Genomic DNA, 20,164 nt, shown 5'->3' on the forward strand with positions numbered 1-20,164 from the left:
GATGTCGACCAGTAGAGTGGTATCACGCATGCAGACTCTGCCTATAAGGCGACGTAAGGTCGTCGCATTGAACGGAGACTTTGAGGAAAAATGGAGTTTTTTAACCGAAAGAGTGCGGAATAATATAATGTATTCGAATTCTTAATGAAACCGTCGAGATTTCTGTAGGAAAGATGTTGAATTACTTGCTGAATGCCCCTCGCGTATTGCAAAAATACTACAGTCAAGTTTGGCGCCTCTACCTGACAACCGTGGCGGTGCCCTTGAGCGACGCCCAGTGCAGGTGCGTCCACCTGCCCTTCGGAGGCCCGCGCCTGGCGGCCAGCAGCTGGCGCACCGCGGGCACGTTGGAGGCCTCGGCCGCCAGGATGAGGCGCCGCAGCGGCCAGTGCACGTCGCCGGCCAGCTCCTCGAGAACCTGCACCGTCGCCACCTGCTCGTTCCTGCGCGCCAGCTCGCGCGCCGTCCTGCCGTCGGCGTCGCGCACGCAGGCGTCGGCGCCGGCGTGCAGCAGGATGCGCGTGGCGTCGACGGCGCCGTGCGCCACGGCGGCGTGCAGCGCGGTGCGGCCGCGGCCGTCCCTGGCGCCCACGTCGGCCCCCGCCTCCACCAGCAGCCGCACCGCCGCGTCGCGCCGGCGCGCCGCCGCCACGTGCAGCGGGCTGCGGCCGCCCCCCTGCAGCGTGACGTTCGCCAGGGCCGGGTCCACGGAGATGGCGAACTGCAGCAGCTGCAGGTGCCCGCACTCGCACAGCTGCTCCATGATGCCGGCGGCGTGCTCGGGGTCACTCAGCTTGGCTCTCGTAACTTCCAGGTGCTTCCGAGGTAAGCCTCCTTGCAGCAGAATTTCCACCCATCCCCAAGCGTGAGTTTCTTCGGCGAAGCGCAGTGGACTCCACTTCAGTATCTCTTTGGTCGGCAGCTTCTTCTCCAGCACTTCCATCACGCCGGAATTCCTGAAATGTATTAGGTTTCAGCATAAGTTCATGGCGATTTTTCGTAAGTTTAGTAAACACAATAGATACTCGTAACAGAGACTTTAGGTGTCATATTCTCCTTCACTATTCACTGGGGTAGCTTTTGGATTCCGCGACTATAGAAAACACATGTTTTTGAGGCGGAAAGCCGGCCGGAAGGCCGAGCTGTTCTAGGCGCTACAGCCTGGAACCGCGCGACCGCTACGGTCGCAGGTTCGAATCCTGCCGCGGTCATGGATGTGTGTGATGTCCTTAGGTTAGTTAGGTTTAAGTAGTTCTAAGTTCTAGGCGACTGATGCCCTCAGAAGTTAAGTCGCATAGTGCTCAGAGCCATTTGAACCATTTGAGGCGAAAAACTCGTAGAGCCATGAGCGGAGTGCATTTTCATCCGGAAAGGAAATTCCTTCAAGGTCGTTCGATAGAGAGTGGAAAAGGTGAAAATTTGAGGCCTGCAAGATCAAGCGAATAAGGCAGCTGTGGAATGACTTCACAACCCAACTATCCTATAGGTTTTTATCTCAGTCTAGCAGAATGTGGGAGGGCGTTATTGTAGAGAAGCATTGTTTCACACAGTCTTCCGAGTCGTTGTTCTTAGACTGCATCTGCAAGACATCTCAGTTGTTGACAACAATTGTCAGCAGTGATGGTTACACCTCAGGGAAACAATTCTTAGTATACAATACCGTCGCTGTTCAAAAAAATGTTCAAATGTGTGTGAAATCTTGTTCTCTATGGGTTCAACCATTGCCTTATTTCCCTTATGTCAGTAAAAACCAACATTTCTTGTCACCAGCCATGACACAGCATAGGGAATGATCAGCGTCGTTCAAATGGCTCTGAGCAGTATGGGACTTAACATCTCAGGTCATCAGTCCCCTAGAACTTAGTTAGAACTACTTAAACCTATCTAACCTATGGATGCCACAAACATCCATGCCCAAGGCAGGATTCGAACCTGCAACAGTAGCAGTCACGCGGTTCCGGACTGAAGCGCCTAGAACCGCTCGGCCACCGTGGCCGGCGATCAGCATTGTCTACGAGACAAACAATGACAAGCAAGCAGAGATCCTTGTTTGGTGATTTTGGCTTAGAACAAGCCGTAACCATACACACGATTTTCGCATCTTTCCCATTGCATGAAAATGTTGCACGATGGTGGAATGATCACGGCTCATCACATTTACCATTTCTCGAGTACACTGACGTGGATAATTGTGGATCAATGCATGTAAACGATCTTCATCAAACGCTGAAGATCTTCCTGAACAGAGTCACTGAAGTCAAAACGATCCTCCTTAAAACGAGAAAACCATTGTCTTTCAGTGCTCCGTCTAATGGCACTATCTACGTACAGGGCGCAAATGTTTCTGGCTGTGTCTGCAGTTCTCAGCTCTCTACTGAACTCAAACACAAGAATATGTCGGAAATGTCCAATTTCTGCCAGCCAGTGTGGCCATGCGGTTCTAGGCGCTTCAGTCTGGAACCGCATGACTGCTGCGGTTGCAGGTTCGAATCCTGCCTTGGGCATGGATGTGTGTGACGTTCTTATGTTAGTTAGGTTTAAGTAGTTCTAAGTTCTAGGGGACTGATGACCACAGATGTTAAGTCCTATAGTTCTCAGAGCCATTTGAACCATTTTTTGTCCGATTTCTCCACTTGACATTTAATTTTCTAGCATCCACAGCTCCACTCACTATCTCCAAATGACAAAATGACAATATGTAAACTTAAATGGCAACAGTGAACTAAAAATAAAAAATTACAATCTATGAATAAACCCACAGCAACCAGAGAACCAACTTGCAAAACCCTACGAACTTACATATCAACCTAATTATAATAAATGATACATCACTATTCATTGTTAATTTAGAATGCATTTCTTTCCTTGATATGCCATTTTCGAAAGTGCCGCCTTTGAAAACGATGCCAAACCAGATATGAGGATTATGGGCGTAAGCAGGATATGGAGAGGTCTTCTAGCAGCTAAGAGTATGTGAAGGTTGTGCAGGGCTGTGTAGATGTTGTTCAGAAGGGAGACGGGTTTTATTCCTTGGCTACTTGGTGGGCCTTGAGACTGACGTTACACCACGAGATTTTCGGAAAAACATCATCCACACAATTCCCAAGATTGCAAGAGCCAACAAGTGTTACAATTATCGCACAGTCAGCTTAACAGCTCATGCATCCAAGTGGCTGACAGAATAATATACAGGAGAATGGAAAAGAAAATTGAAGATTTGTTAGAGGACGATCAGTTAGTCTTTAGGGAAGACAGAGAGGCAGTTCTAACGTTATGGTTGATAATGGAAGCAAGATTGAAGAATCTGGAAAAAAGCATTCGACAGCAAAAAATGGTACAAGATGTTCGAAGTCCTGAGAGAAGTAGGGTTAAGCAATTGGAAAAGAGGGATAATTCAATACACAGGTGAACCAAGATGGTACAATAAGAGTGGAAGACCAAGAACGTAGGGTCTAAGACTGGGATTTAGTCTTTCGCCCTGCTGTTGAGTCTATACGTCAAAGAAGCACTATGAAAGAAAACTCAGTGACATTAACCATGAGTTCAGCGAGCAAGTTAGGGAGTTGACAGGGAAAGTCACGGAGCAGGTGCAACAGCAAGCCAAAACCCTGACATATGCTGCAGCACTATCGACTGCTCCCAAAGAACACAAACGGATAGAGGTTGCGAAAGAGAAGCAAGCGACCACCCTATTTATTAAGTCAACGAGTAACCAGGACACTAAAGCGGTGAAACAGACACTAACTCAACACATTAACCCCAGATGGGATAACTTACACATTATGTCGATCCGAAACACGAAAACGGCAGCGATAGTCGAAGGAGCGACATAGGAAGACTGCTGTAGAATAATCGAAAAAACAAAAGACATTGACAATATTGCGTGTGAAGGGCCTAGAAAGAGGAAACCATTGGCTGTATATCGTGTAACAGACTCAATCTCAGACCAGGAATTTCTGGAGTGCCTGTACGAACAGAATTTAAGCAGTGACTTCACGAAAGATGAGTTCGACAGAGAAGTTAAGATCCGATTTCGTACAGGACCAAAGGGCAAAGGGTATAACCACCAAGTCTTGGAAGTAATGCCCAAACTCTATTGGTATCTGATGATAAAAGGGAGGGTCCACGTAGATTACCAGTCCCAAACTGTTAGGGAATTCACAGCAGTTAGTTTGTGTTACAACTGCTGCGACTTAGGCCATGCTACAAAATGGTGTACAGAAAAAGGCGCAACCTGTTCAAGGTGTGGAAAGAAGAGCCCCAAACGCGCTGAGTGCAGAGCCTCAGAGCCCATTGATTACATACCCTGTCGAAACAGAAATTGCAGGTGCAACAAGAGTAAAGGTGGTGCCTGCCAGACTTATAAACAACTGCTCGACAGACTAATCGACAGCACCGACTATGGTAACTGAACGCTCCCACGTGACAGTTGACATGCCCCAGACCACAACCTCGGACAGTACAATTCATACAAGTCACCTTCGACAAGAAACCGTAACTATTTGCGTGCAATATTATGGCGTAAGAGGCAGAAACTACTACCAGACGACTATCCCAGCAATGGCCATATTCCAGCCTTGATACGTAACACAAACCTGGAAGATAGCCACCATGTAATAACCGAATATATCGACGAACTTGCAATTACAGGACAAATGTTACCTGACGCGGCTAGACTCATAAAAAGACAAATACTGTACTGGGTCACGTTTCAGACGACACTAATGAATAAAGAGATGAGCCCGAAGACGAACTGTTAAGATTAGACTCTGAGACTGTCACCCAAAACGCTGATATACAAAGGAATCATAATATACACGACCAATCACCGCAATTGCACATAAGAGAGTCGCAAGGAACCCAGACTGTTCATCTTCTCCAGTGCGGCGACGAACCTACAACACCTGTAAGAGCAAAGGACGCATCAAACCCGTACAGTTCATTCAAGGTGAGACCCTGAATACGGCGGTGTCTTACATACCCGATACTCAAGCTAGGAAAACAAACACACAGTTGAATGATCCCATCACTTCAAGACCATGACCAATCAAAACGCAAAATATCTCACCGTGGCCAACCCATGGATGAAGACGACGATGACTACCGCTGCCCTTACGCCACCAACTGCAGTGTGCACAACAATAACCACCTAAATATCAATACCAACCTTGAACACGTCACTACGCCAGATCACACTGTACAGGTCACTACACCAGTTGACACTGTACAAGTTGCTAAGCCAGCTGACACTGAAAACGTCTAACAAAGTGACGTAACAGCTGCTGCAAATAATGACCACAAGTCGACAAGGAAAACACAACAAATATCACATAATAGTAAAGTTAAAGAGAACTCACCACAACACACTCTAGACAAATCGCGCAAAATACACACCAGATTCATCACTGTTATTGGAAAACTACACTCACGTAGGATTCAAAAAAATACTTGAAATAGCTCTGAGCACTATGGGATTTAACAGCTATGGTCATCAGTCCCCTAGAACTTAGAACTACTTAAAGCTAACTAACCTAAGGACAACACAAAACACCCAGTCATCACGAGGCAGAGAAAATCCCTGACCCCGCCGGGAATCGAACCCGGGAACCCGGGCGTGGGAAGCGAGAATGCTACTGCACACACTCACGTAGGAAAACTAAAATTAGGGCTATAGAGGAAGCGTGTGATGATCCACCACATCAGTCAGCGGGTGCTTCAACATCCTGTGATATGAGTGTACCCCCTCCCCCCTGGATTATTGCGTCCTTGTACGCACAATACACCACTGTATAAGGCCATATGCAAATCTCATCAGAGAACTCGCACAATACGCGGGAAATAAGAAATTACTAATCTGCGCAGATATTAACGCGAGATCCACCCTATGGCAGTCCGACAGGACAGATGACAGAGGTAGAACGGTTAACAACATCATTCATGATAACGGACTTCATGTATTAAACGCCGAGGGACAAAACCCAACTTACACTGGACATGACGGCTCAGCATCTAACATAGACATCACCCTCGCCAATAACGTAGCGATTAAACACGTACGAGACTGGACCATACACGACCATATTACTACGAGCGACCATAATATCATCACATTAACTTTACACAGCCCACACCACAACAACATAGAGACACAACCAAAGAGACTGCTGTTTGGCAAGACAAATTGGGACATGGTAAGACAAAAGATAGAAGAATACGCACTACAAGACATAAATGGTAGCATTGATTACAGAGCACACATCATAACAGACATGATTGCACGCACACAGAACACTTGTATACCAACAGCTATAAACACTAAACGTCACACCACCCCCTGAACCACACAGCTAACGCGACTAAAACGCGAAACAAAACACAAACGAAAACTCTATCAAAGAGCAATATCGGATAGAGAAAGACAAATACGACTGAACGAATACCGGCTTGCCAAGGACAGATATAGACTAGAACTGAACAAGACAAGAAAGGACCACTGGAAGAGACACGTCGCAGCACAAACGCAGTTAAACATTTGGGGGGAACCATGCAAGATCATGACAGAAAAAATTATGAGCCCACTGGTTTTGGGAACGCTACGACAGGACGACGGCGCGATGACCTAGGGCTGGAGACGCACGGCGGAGTTCCTGCTGGGCAAACTCCTACCTGACGATATTGCACTCACAGATACGCCAGAACAAGCAGCACTGAGACGTGAACTCGACACTGCATACAACTCACCAACCGTCACCTGTCCTTTTGCGCAGGAAGAAATGGCGATAGCGATCTCAGAAATAAAAAAATAAAAAGGCGCCTGGTCCAGATGGTATTCACTCTGAAGTACTAAAACAAATTGTACCACAGATCACCCCATATCTGAAAACGCACAGAACGAACTATATGCCATACTTCGCGACCCACAACAGTGGACAGAACTTAATACATTGACTGACGAAATCTCCAAGGCCAAATACAGGGAATACCTACGTAACTGAGCATACAGAAGGCAAGTCGGTACACAGAGACGGCAGAGTGGCCACGGGTTGGACGATACTTCTGACATCTCCAGCCAAGAAGAAGATATAGAGTCGGACCTGAACAATGACAGTGATGATCCAGAGTGGCAGCCTGTATGATAAAGAAAGCCGGAGAATCGACAAGAGGTGCACAAGTCACATACAATCCTAAAAACTAATTGCACCTCAAATGTAGATATGTAAATAGTTAACAGAACCTCCATTAATAAGAGCTTAAAGCTAGGCACCTCTTCAAGGGACCTACGCCTCCTGGTAAGAGGCGGCGCACGGCCTGTATGGAAGGATCTTAATTGTGGTTCCTCTCTTTTGAGCCCAACCCGACGGATACCAATGGTAGATTGGGGAAAACCACCGTTCAGGTCGTGTAGTCGGCGGCACCGGGAGGTGCTAGCACCTGCATTGTACTTCATTAGGAGCCTTGTAGGATCAACATAAACCGTTAGCTTCACTTAGGTCTATTACTGATACCACAACCACCCTTTCATTAGCAAATTTGAGCCAAATCATAAAATCAGTTACCTCCACATTGCACATCATAAGAAGGTTAGCAGGCTATACATGGAGTTTATAGTTTTTAGTTTATCCATACCTCTGTCTCTTATTATTAATTTAGTTTTTAGGATGGTAGATGTAAAGGAATGGTGAGCGACGGCCAGCGTCTTGAGCGTCGTTCCAAGACCCGGGCCGCCGCCCACAACCAGGTGACGGGAATACATTATATCTCTCTCTTCTCTAACCAATTCTTTTCTTTACTTCTTCAATATTTAACTGTTTTGTTTTTGTTATTGTATCTTGTATTTGTTTATAAATATCTCACTTGTTTTGTATTAGTTATAGGATTCTAAAATGCTGCATAAAAAATATTAAATAGTTACAAACAAATAGAGCCCGCCTCCACGTGGCAGGACACGGGCTACGCTGTGAGTGAGGACGGGAGCCGGTGTGGTGTTACTTTGAGTCACACCAGACCCCGGACCCAGTCACTGCGGCTAAGTGGCGACATACAACCCACCATAAGAAATTACACGGTGGCTTATAAAAATGAAGCAGCTAGTGAAAAAAAAATCGATTCCCAATGTAAATGGCAGCTTCCAGGCAAAGTTTTCAGGGTGAGATCTTGATGTTCTTCATCTGCATAAAATGTAGATTCTAATTTAAGATGCGTCATTGCAAGCGTGTTTGTTCTAAATTTAAATTCGTGGAATGTAGTCCGGTACATTTTTGGTTCTAATTATTGGCGCCTGTAAAACAAATTTTGATATTGCATTGTTTATTTGGCCTTTGGTCTTTTTAAAGGTTTTTCCAATGCTAAATGGTCCTTTTATTGGTGCCTGTAAAGTATAGGGACATCTAATCGTGTTATTGGCGCCATTTGAAATAATTTTTATGTTATGCTTAAATCCTTGGGGATTTAAATAGATTTTGTTGCTAAATGGATGCTTTTATTAGAACCGCTTTTAAATATTTGTTTGGGTGTAACACTATCAGATCTTTTTAGTGGCGCCTTTTCATGTTCAGTGTTAGATCTACTGTAGATAGTTTATTAATTATTTACATTTGTTTAATGGAAAAATTAAATGTATTCAGATTGACAGCATATGCCTTATGTAAATCGTTTGTGTTAAATAAAGCTGTGAATTTTTTTCTGTTAAGCTCGAGTTTACTGAGTTACCACTTCGAGATACCCACATCGTAAACCATTTTTTTGCTACCAGAGTGTGGTTATTCGGTGAATGGGAGTTGCGCCTGGTAGTGAGTAAGTGATATTTCCAGTAACTAGTGTTTTAGTTGTTTTAGGAGAGTATACGTCCATGGAGACAAGACGTGTGTTGGAGCTGACTCATTACCAAAAACATTGCTTTCAGTATGAGTTAAAGGGTACGTAACGAATCTGAGTAGGGCAACATCACTGATTTATGCCAGCAGCTGCAGACTGCGTTAAGTCTTCAGAATGAAATTTTCACTCTGTAGCGGAGTGTGCTCTGACATGAAACTTCCTGGCAGATTAAAACTGTGTGCCGGATCGAGACTCGAACTTGGGACTTCCCCCTTTCAAGGACAAGCTACCAAGCACGCAGCACACCCGTCCTCGAAGTTTTTCTCCCGCCAGTACCTCGTCTCGTACCTTCCATACTTTGGAAAGTAGGAGAAGAGGTACTGGCGGAAGTAAAGCAGTGAGAAGAGACCGTGAGTCGTGCTTGGGTAGCTCTGATGGTAGAGCACTAGCCCGTGAAAGGCGAAGGTCCCGAGTTCGAGTCTCGGTCCGGCACCCAATTAAGTCTGCTGGTATACATCAGCGTGGGCACAGTTGGGGACGTAAGTGCCACATGCTCCGATTGTAGGGCGTTGCTTATAGATGTGCAGGAAGATACTACCCTGTTAGTTGGCAACTGTCCATCTCACCTAAAATGCATTTTGTTTAGAAGCGTTTTTAGATCGTGTCGCTATTAGGGTATGAGCATCTGCTCATTGTGGATCGCAAGTTTTATCTGGAATTCAGCATTGCAAGAGGAAGACCTGTCATTGGTACCACAAATTTCGTTTTTCAATTGGCAACGAGAGAGCGAAACAATTAGCACTGTTTGTGAACAAAATTTACAGACGATCAGGAGAATGTAGCATTTATTACCATCAATGTAATGGAAGGTAATAGTGAGTTCCAGTCTGCTGCATTGAGAAATAACTGAGTTGCGCCGAAGGTGAGTGAATTTACTGGTCATTGTGGGAGTTCTGCTGCCACCCCCTTTACATGTCCCTTTTATTTCACATTACACTTGGAGTGCAAGCGGTAACTTGGGTGTGTTTTGGGAGATTTGATTTCGTTTGTATTTATTACGTTGCCTGAGTGGCATACTGTCATAAACTGCTTGAGATGGCACTCGGTTAAATGTGTGCGTCTCAGTCAAAACGATTATCTAGTAACTCATCACTCATTTACTAAATTCATTTATGTTTTAAGTGATGACAAAGTGTAAAACTAATTCCTTCTCTTGGATGATATTTAACTGTTTTAAGATGCTGTTTTACGTGTGGTAAGATGATTTGCTTCTGTTTCGTCACTCTAGAACTTAAATGTTTCTTTTCTTTCTATTTGTGTTAAAGTGCCGGGACGACCTGTTGCGAGTGATGCCGATTGTAAATTCTTTATTAGTGAGGTTGTAAATATGTACAGGGTGTTACGCTGTCAGAGATTTTTGTTCGTACTTTCTTCTTATCAACAGTATTTGCCGTTGTTGTTGTTGTCTTCAGTCCAGAGGCTGGTTTGATGCAGCTCTCCATGCTACTCTATCCTGTGCAAGCTTCTTCATCTCCCAGTACCTACTACATCGTTCTGAATCTGATTATTGTATTCATCTCTTGGTCTCCCTCTACGATTTTTACCCTCCACGCTGCCCTCCAATGCTAAATTGGTGATCCCTTGATGCCTCAGAATATGCCCTACCAATCGATCCCTCCTTCCAGTCAAGTTGTGCCACAAATTTCTCTTCTCCCCAATCCTATTCAATACCTCCTCATTAGTCACGTGAACTACCTATCTAATCTCGAGCATTCTTCTGTAGCACCACATTTCGAAAGCTTCTATTCTCCTTTTGTCTAAACTATTTATCGTCCACGTTTCACTTCCATACAAATACTTTCAGAAATGACTTCCTGACACTTAAATCTACACTCTATGTTAAAAAATTTCTGTTCTTGAGAAACGCTTTCCTTGCCATTGTCAGTCTACACTGTATATCCTCTCTACTTCGACCATCATCACTTATTTTGCTCCCCAAATAGCAAAATTCATTTACTACTTTAAGTGTCTCATTTCCTAATCTAATTCCTGCAGCATCACCCGATTTAATTTGACTACATTCCAGTATCCTCGTTTTGCTTTTGTTGATGTTCATCTTATATCCTCCTTTCAATACACTGTCCATTCCATTCAGCTGCTTCTCCAGGTCCTTGCCGTATATGACAGAATTACAATGTCATCGGCGAACCTCAAAGTCTTTATTTCTTCTCGATGGATTTTAATTCCTACTCCGAATTTTTCTTTTGTTACCTTTACTGCTTGCTCAATATACAGATTGAATAACTTCAGGGAGAGCCTACAACCCTGTCTCACTCCCTTCCCAAGTACTGCTTCCCTTTCATGCCCCTCGACTCTTATAAGTGCAATCCGGTTTCTGCACAAATTGTAAATAGGCTTTCGCTCCCCATATTTTACCCTTGCCACCTTCAGAATTTGAAAGAGAGTATTCCAGTCAACATCGTCAAAAGCTTTCTCTAAGTCTGCAAGTACTAGAAACTTAGGTTTGCTGTTCCTTAATCTATTTTCTAAGATAAGTCGTATGGTCAGTATTGCTTCACTTGTTCCAACATTTCTACGGAATCCAAACTGATCTTCCCCGAGGTCGGCTTCTACCAGTTTTTCCATTCGTCTGTAAAGAATTCGCGTTAGTATTTTGCAACTGTGGCTTATGTATTTGCCGTATTATTCTGAAATATCAGATACTCCTGGATCGCTTGCAAATCTTTTAGTGAGTACTGGTTCGATGGTTCTGAGCCGTCATCATCGGATCTGATGATTTACAAGTGATCTTGGCGTACCTGATATTTCAGAATAATATAGCAATTCACATCAGCCCCAACTATTGACACAATGACAAATGTACGTGCATACTGTTTCATGTATTGCAGATAGTTTAATTGTTATATCCTAGCCAGTAATGCCAACCGAGCCCGCTGCCAAAAGGTTGGCAGCATCAAAGTCCGGACGCCGTCCGCATAAGCAGCGCCAGCGATACAGGAAATCGCTGCAAGTCTGCGCGCGCCACCGCTGGCTTCTGGCTTCTTAAGCGCTGGAGTCGCGAGGGCTAGGACAGTTCTGTATTCGCCGCTCAGTTGTATACTCGCCACCGATTTGTGTACTTGCTAGTCAGTTGTGTGTTCATCGCAGCAGAGTTGTTGTTTGTCGTCAGCCGACGCTGACCTAGCCGCTCCGACTCGAACTAGACAGATTTCTGTAGACACGGAGTTCACTACTGTGTTTCTGTATCTTCGTTAATAAAGATAAGTACCGACTTTTATTTAATCAGAGTGTTTGGGTTTTCATCTTTCTGTTCACAGTTCCAGCGGACCGGTCGGCCCGCTATTAAAAGTGTGGCGGTGACTTCGTAAGCCGTTTCTACAGCGAAGTGTTTGTCGCTACGAACGCCGCCACAAAATTAATAATTATTTACGTTTGGTTAATTGAATAATTAAATGTGCTTAGTTTACCTACATGTGCCTTAGGTAATCTGTTTGTATTAAATAAAGTTGTGAAGCTTTGTTTTCTTCTAAGAGTGGGCTCACTCGCTTACAACATCCAGATCCCTATATCCTTATCCATTTCACGTTTCACCTCCAAATAAACTGCTGTGGTTCACGTTAATACCTAACCAGTCAGCTTGTCACGTCCCAGAAAGAGCACTCAGAGGGAAGAAATGCTGATGTAAGCCTATTATCGATACTCACTGTGAAGTGCGAGCGATCTGTTCATGCAGAGATCGACTGTCTTCAATAAGATAGATGCAGAATCATTTACAATGTCACCATATGCAATAGCTACTGGAAACTCTCTATTAGTAACTTGTTATAACAGTTCACTTTACCCACAGCAATCAGATGTTTAATTAGTTGTAGAGCTTCCATTCGTTGGTTGTGTTCATTTCTAATGAAGGCTATGTGCTTGAAACAATATGATTATTGTTAACGTCATTGCCATGAGTGTGTACTACTACTGACATTGAATAGTAACTGTTCAAATTTTACAACACTCCTGTAATTTATTATTAAATATCAGTCACTCTTACTTATAGCTCTTAAGCGGGCGCACACGCACACACACACACACGCACACACACACACACAAACATCGTTGAAATCACAGTTCTGTCTTCGATACATGTAGGCCCATTACCAGCTATAATTCCTATAGATACTTGCAATAATCAACGTAAAATGAATTCTGCGTAAATCATTCGTAGCATAATTTCATCTCTTGTCTGTTAATTCACTTGCTGTATCCGCTTTCAGATCATAAATGCGACCACGCGATTTGCGTCCATATTGTAGACCAGACCCGACAAACTCCATACTGTTAACTCAAAGAGTGCGTATTGCTGTAGCTCAAAGGAAACCAACAGCGGAGGAAAAGGTGCACCACCGCCCCTGGCTACGGTGAGTGAGATCACGTAATTGGGGGTGGTACGCTAACTCTACGCACTGGTTATCTGGAAAGGCAGGTTGTTTGTTTCACTACACATCAAATGAAGTTTGAGCGCGACCGCACTTAACTCAGTGCCGAAGAAAACCGATGGGAGGAAAATCATACATACAGTCGTGAAGTTGTATAAAATGCGTACAAATTCATGAACAACGTAGCTGATCTAAACCAGTCTATTAATATGAAAAGCATGCAGTGCTGAAGCTCCTCACTTATCAATGGGCAGTTTGGTTACTTTGTGAGCAGGGGCTATGGGATTGAATAAGAAGCTGTGAATTACAACACCAAGTAAGAAACGTTCTAGCAAGACGCTCAAAACTGAAATTAATTATTTCAGTATATGTATCACTGGCAAATGACATACCATTTTCATAAAACTGCTTGCAGTTTTAAAGGAGGATGTAAACGTTTCGGGCAATTACTGGGATCTGTCATCACTGCCGGCCGCGGTGGTCTAGCGGTTCTAGGCGCTCAGTCCGGAACCGCGCGACTGCTACGGTCGCAGGTTCGAATCCTGCCTCGGGCATGGATGTGTGTGATGTCCTTAGGTTAGTTAGGTTTAAGTAGTTCTAAGTTCTAGGGGACTGATGACCACAGATGTTAAGTCCCATAGTGCTCAGAGCCTGTCATCACTAATTTAGTGTTTAGATGGAAAAGTCACAAATTAAGAGTAATTACTAATGCAAAAAGTGGGTTATTCATGAGAAACTATTTCAATATTTAAAAGCTATTCGGAAACACAGGAGAAATGGGAGGCCAGTTGACAGTGACTGTATGAACTTTGCCCGCATCTCGTGGTCGTGCGGTAGCGTTCTCGCTTCCCACGCCCGGGTTCCCGGGTTCGATTCCCGGCGGGGTCAGGGATTTTCTCTGCCTCGTGATGGCTGGGTGTTGTGTGCTGTCCTTAGGTTAGTTAGGTTTAAGTAGTTCTAAGTTCTAGGGGACTGATGACCGTAGATGTTAAGTTCCATAGTGGTCAGAGCCATTTGAACCATTTGTATGAACTTTGAAAACTTCAGAAAGTCATTAGAAGCAAATTAATTCTAAATCTCTTACTAAACTTGATGCTAGTAATCCATAATGTTTTGCGTCACCATACTTGACTTAGCCTAACCTTTTCACTTCCGATGAGGAAAAGCTGAACTGACTTCCAGAAAGGTATATACCATTTCATCAATGTATATGCAAAGCATAACTGAAATATTTACTTTTTAATTTTCTGAATCAGTTTTTGATTTAGCAGATACCAAAGGCCATCTATGTAACTGGCAGTAGGTCTAATCAGGATGTCATTTGCAGGCAACAAGGATAATATCTGAGATACATGTGATGTGATGGACACAGCACCGTTCTGAGAGTGCCCGCTGGGCAAATTTGAATTCCGCGACGGCTACGTCGACGCCGGCACAGTGCCTTGAGGGTGAATGGCGAGCTGCGAGGCAGTAGCTAGTACAGAAAACGGACGGACAACTCGGCCGGTACTGCTGTTAGTCAGCCGATTGGGCGTACCTCGTGGTAACGTTTGGGGGTTTCACTGAGTGTGGAGGCGTCCTCCTACACGGCCACATCACAGGAGTCCCGATGTAGCTGTCAGCTACTCACGAGGAAAGTGAAATGAGTTTTGTTTAGCAAGGTGCTGAAGGCAGCCTCTGAGTTCACACAGATAGACAGTGATTGATAAAGCAGTTTTGTTTCTCTGATGTCAGTATTGGAACCATTGTCAGTTTCAGGCAGAGTCCTGCAACCGCGTGGACTATCCATGTGGTTCGCATGCACCTCCGGCGTGCAAGTAAGAGCATAAATAAGCTTTGTGAACGTTGGCGAAAGTTGCCGAAGATAACTGGTGTTAATGACAGTCCCATGAACGCGTATACCATCCCTACGCGGCTACCGCAGCCGCGTGAGAGATTGTCTGCAGCCACGCGGGTTTCACGACCCTGCACTCACTTGCACACAGGTTGCGAATTTGCATTGAGTGCATGCGTGATGCGCTTCGTTTAGCGCCAGACTTGAGCGAAATTTATGTGAATGACAAATAACGATTACAGATATAACTTACTATTCGTTATTCGTGAAAAACAAATATTCTGCGGAACATTATACACTTACACGAATACTAACACCTATTCATCTTATGCGAAAAAAATGTTAAGAGTAATAGATAAATTTGAAAACCTATTGCATTTAATGCTTCAGTTCTTTGTCATTTACTAAACGAATGCAATTTCTGTTTCTTTTAGCTTATTTTTCAGAACAACTCTTTTTTTGAAATGTGTCATCAGAAACTTTATTTGATTTACAGAGATTCATCATTGTGACAGTAAAGAAAATAAGTTCTACATATGCAGTGCACTCCTAAATTCGGCTTTAATCATGACTTCGAAGTATGACTTCCAGCTCACGACCTTCTTCAGAAAAAACTGAGAAATAATCAATGCCACTGTAGTTTTTGGCAAATAATTCGTTGAAACTCCACTTGAACTTCACTTCTCAAATCATATTTCAAATGAAATTTTCTTTTTATGTCATAATGTCATTCTAAATTTATGACCTGATTTCTTTGACATTTCTTAGTCCATTATATGTCTGAAGTTTGTAGGCCTACCTTGGTCATGGACAGCAACAGAGGTGAAGAACAACTCTTTTTTTGAAATGTGTCATCAGAAACTTTATTTGATTTACAGAGATTCATCATTGTGACAGTAAAGAAAATAAGTTCTAGATATGCAGTGCACTCCTAAATTCGGCTTCAATCATGACTTCGAAGTATGACTTCCAGCTCACGACCTTCTTCAGAAAAAACCGAGAAATAATCAATGCCACTGTAGTTTTTGGCAAATAATTCGTTGAAACTCCACTTGAACTTCACTTCTCAAATCATATTTCAAATGAAATTTTCTTTTTATGTCATAATGTCATTCTAAATTTATGACCTGATTTCTTTGACATTTCTTTGTCCATTATATGTCTGAAGTTTGTAAGCCTACCTTGGTCATGGACAGCAACAGATGTGAAGTCCTTGTTTTTAAATAGTGGATAAGACTTTGTTTCAATAAATGCAGTTGCTGTAGGAAGGCGGAAAATCTCTTCCAGTCGTCTCTTGACGCTTTTATGATACACAAGTTGCAAGTGTGCTCCAATACTACGAATTCCTTATATACTCGAAACCAGTGTCTCTCCTTAATTTTTGAATCTCAAATTTATATGTCACTGCATCGACAGGTGTCGAAGCGAAACACTATTCCACATTCTAATGGCAAGCTTACTCACTGTCAATCGTTAGGAACCACTGAGTTTTTGGTGGTTCACTCATTTTGTAGCACTACAACTATGAATTGCGTAGTTATATCAAGGAGACACGCATATCTGACAGTGTCAGCAATCTAAGAAAGGTATTGACGATTGTGAGTACTTGCTGGCTGCATTCTCATCGTTAGATGCTTACGTAGAGTTCCTGCACCACGTTAGCAGTGCGAGGAGAGACGTATTGGTAGGTGCAGAAACAGCTGAAGGGGCCCGAGTTGGTAGTGCAAGGGCTGTAAACCACTAGGCATACTGTCTGAGACAGTCAATAAAAAATGACGCGCACTGTAGCCCACGTACTGCGCAGCTGTGATTTTGTGGCTCCGCGCTCCCTATTGTTAGCAGGCTGTCTTGTGGAGAATGGATGTGGCTACCTTTAGAGTCCGTGCACTTGTCGAAGCTACCAGACCTTGCTTGCACCCTGATACAAATTTCACGGTGAAATTCGACAGCTCATAGGATCTGGAGAATTTCCATTTCAAATCTACTGCTGTCTCTTTGTGGCACATTATTATGTAAAACACAGCATGCATTTATTATGGTAATTTCAGACTCCGTCTCAGCTGTCCTTGCACCCAGGCCTCATTGGACCCTGGCTCAAACATCCTTCTGTTCAGGGCTCACTGGACCTTGTCTCAACAGACCTCATTCCCAGACATGCGAGGACCTTGTCTCTACAGTTCTGAAGCCCATTCCTCACTGGATATTGTCAGAGCTATCCTCAAGCCTACATCTTACTAAACATTATCTCAGCTGTGCTCGCACCCAGGCCTCAGTGGACCTCGTGTCAACTGTTCTTGAGCCAACATCTCACTGGACTTTGCCTCAGCTGTCCTCGAGCCTACATCTCATTGGACCTCATATCAACTATCCTCAGTCCATGTCTCAACCGTCCTCACACCCAGGCCTTGTTGGATCTTGTCTAAACAGTTACTGAACTTACTGCTTCCTTCACCCTGCCTCAACCATCCTTGTGCTCAGGCCTCACTGGACCTATACTCAACCATCCTCTCACCCAGGCCTCACTGGACTTGTATCATCTGTCCTTGAGTGGAGGCCTCACTGGACCTTGACTCAACAGTCACTGATCCAACTCCTTGCTGGATCTTGCCTCAACTGTCTTCATGCCCAGGCCTCATTGGCATTCTTCTGAAACATCCTCATGCCTAGGCCTCAGTGGGCTTTGCCTAAGAAATCCTTGAGTCCTTTCGCTGTTGCATCTGATCTCAGCCATCGTCAAGCCCACACCTCTTCACTGTCCTCGAGTTCATCGTCTCACTGGAGTTCCTCTTCAGTTGTCCACGAGCTCAACATCTAACTGGTCTTCTGTGTCAGTGATAGATTTCCAGTCAAGAAAATTCCAGTGCAATGTCTGTGTTGACTTTCAGCCAAACAAAATAGTGCAGACTCAAATAGCAAGGAAGTGTGTTGTATTTTACTCAGTGGACTTGTTCCTGATTACCAGGGTACATTCACTATAGCATATTGCTCCTGATGGACGACAATACCAAACGCTGTAAAATATGTGCTTCAGTAGACTGAAATAAAAAGTATTAGAATAATCTTTATTGATTGTTCTAAAGTATACACCGTCTTTATTAAACTTGCGGTCTTACATAAAACCTACGTTACCTTGAAGTTCTGGTATAAAACCTGACTGGGAATTGTAGGGCAGTCTCCTGAACTTACTAATATATAACTGTAATGTTCGAGATTTCTTTGTTATTAGATATGAGCTAATTTGGGAACACATGTATGACGGTTCAACACAATGTATTGGTATATTAGTTTCCTTATTTTGTGAATATTAAGAGACTGATATATTGTATTTTCGGTAGAAATTATTTTCGTTAGGTCCCATGTCCGTGATGTTATTTTGTGCGCTAAGAAAACACATTCCTTCTAGATGTGACCATCATAAAGTACTTGTAACGCATTTATATTTCGGATTTTGTGACTAGTGTTTTGTGACTAATTTTGCATTCAGGTTTTTCCGTGAACTTATTTCATTGTTTTTGTTTTGTAATTTGTTGTTTAGAAGTATGCTGATTTTATGTACAATGTTGTTTTTCTGATATGTGTCAAACTTCACTAAGATACCGGCACAATTAACCACAGCAGTAATAGGTTTAATGTTGCTCAACCTCGACATATTGTGTACACATGTAATCGTGTGGAATACCTAGACGCTTTCCGTGTGTGTATCATTTTATCTTCCTTTTCTTTTAGAATAGAAGATGTCATAAACAGTCAGTATTACATTCCTAACAGTTTCTGTATCTCCCTACAAATATTACTTCTTTCCTTATGTAAGACTGATGCAAAGCAAACGCAGATATGTGCATGATTTTTCAACAGAAGAACAACCACAACAGAGAGCACAGTGACAGAACTAAAACAACAGTACAGATACTATGGGTAATGATTAATCAGCCTAAAACCAAACAAACATACAGCACAGAAAGGGCCAGGCGCTCAATGGGGAATTTCAACTTTGGGCATGCACATATACGAGGGCGCGCTGAAAGTAATGCCTGCGAGTTTTTTTATTCTGTTCTCAGTATCAGTTGAGATATTAAATGTCACGTATATTACTCGGTCGACTTTCCCACTTCGCTGGCGATAGCTCCAAGCCTCTGCAACTCGAGGGCTCTGAATTGTAGCGTGTAACACGGAGGCGTGTCGGTGCATGAGAAACAGAAAGCCTCAATCGAGTTTCTATTCATAAATGAAGCATCCACTCCTTCAGCATGACAATGCGGCACCACACATGAGCGCTGTCGTCGATCAACCTCCATGCAGGCCCAACTTGGCACCATCCGATTTTCGTCTGTTTCCAAAACTGAATGATCATCTTCGAGAACTTCACTTTGGTAGTGATGAAGCTGTGCAAGCAGAGGATGTGGCTGTGCCTCCACCAACTGTGCCAAAAATTTTGCATTTACGGTATCAATAAACTGGTGTCACGCTGGGAGAAATGTGTTCGTCGTCCGGATGACTATGTCGACAAATAAATATATTGACATGAAGAACGAAGCTATAGAATTTTAATAAAGTTTGTTTTATTTAAAAAACTTTGGATTTCGCACAAAAAATTCCGAGGCATTACTTTTCAGCACGCCCTCGCAGATTGGTCACAGCATGTGGATCAGACCGCTGATGGGACACGCTCTGTGTTTGCTGTTCATACTCGCATAGTCGCCGGTATGGACACATTGCAGCATTCATTGAGAGGCGCTTTCAGTTAAACATTTGGACGGATGTCCCAAAAAGCACCTGAGGATGCAGTTGAAATCGCCAAATTTTTAAAAGCAAGGCCTAAGAAATCGTGACTTTGCTTGATGAACTTGGCAGTGAACACACACAGCTTCTACTTGAGTTAGAAGTTCGGTGGGTATCGACGTGTAAAGTATTATCTGGAGTTTACTTATGGGTGGAGACAGTGTAAAACTTACAATTTCCTACTTAGGGCGTGTGACCGATAAAGACGGGTTCACACGGTTGGCATATTTGGTGCATATTTTTGGTGAGGTCAACTTCCTCAGCTTAGCCCCGCAGGCTAGAGGCGTTC

At 43.6% G+C, this 20,164-nt stretch overlaps 1 protein-coding gene across 1 annotated transcript in view; it reads right to left on the reverse strand.

Moving 5' to 3' along the window:
• Nucleotides 1-238: 238 nt before the first annotated feature.
• Nucleotides 239-20,164, reverse strand: part of LOC126160248 (delta-latroinsectotoxin-Lt1a-like) — a 41,020-nt gene continuing 21,094 nt past the window's right edge. Inside the window, exon 2 of the mRNA XM_049916894.1 lies at nt 239-956. Coding sequence (XP_049772851.1) covers nt 239-956 — 718 coding nt within the window. The remainder of the gene's footprint in view (nt 957-20,164) is intronic.

The sequence above is a fragment of the Schistocerca cancellata genome, chromosome 2 (assembly GCF_023864275.1).
Source record: "Schistocerca cancellata isolate TAMUIC-IGC-003103 chromosome 2, iqSchCanc2.1, whole genome shotgun sequence".
In the NCBI taxonomy this organism is placed as follows: Eukaryota; Metazoa; Arthropoda; class Insecta; order Orthoptera; family Acrididae; genus Schistocerca; species Schistocerca cancellata.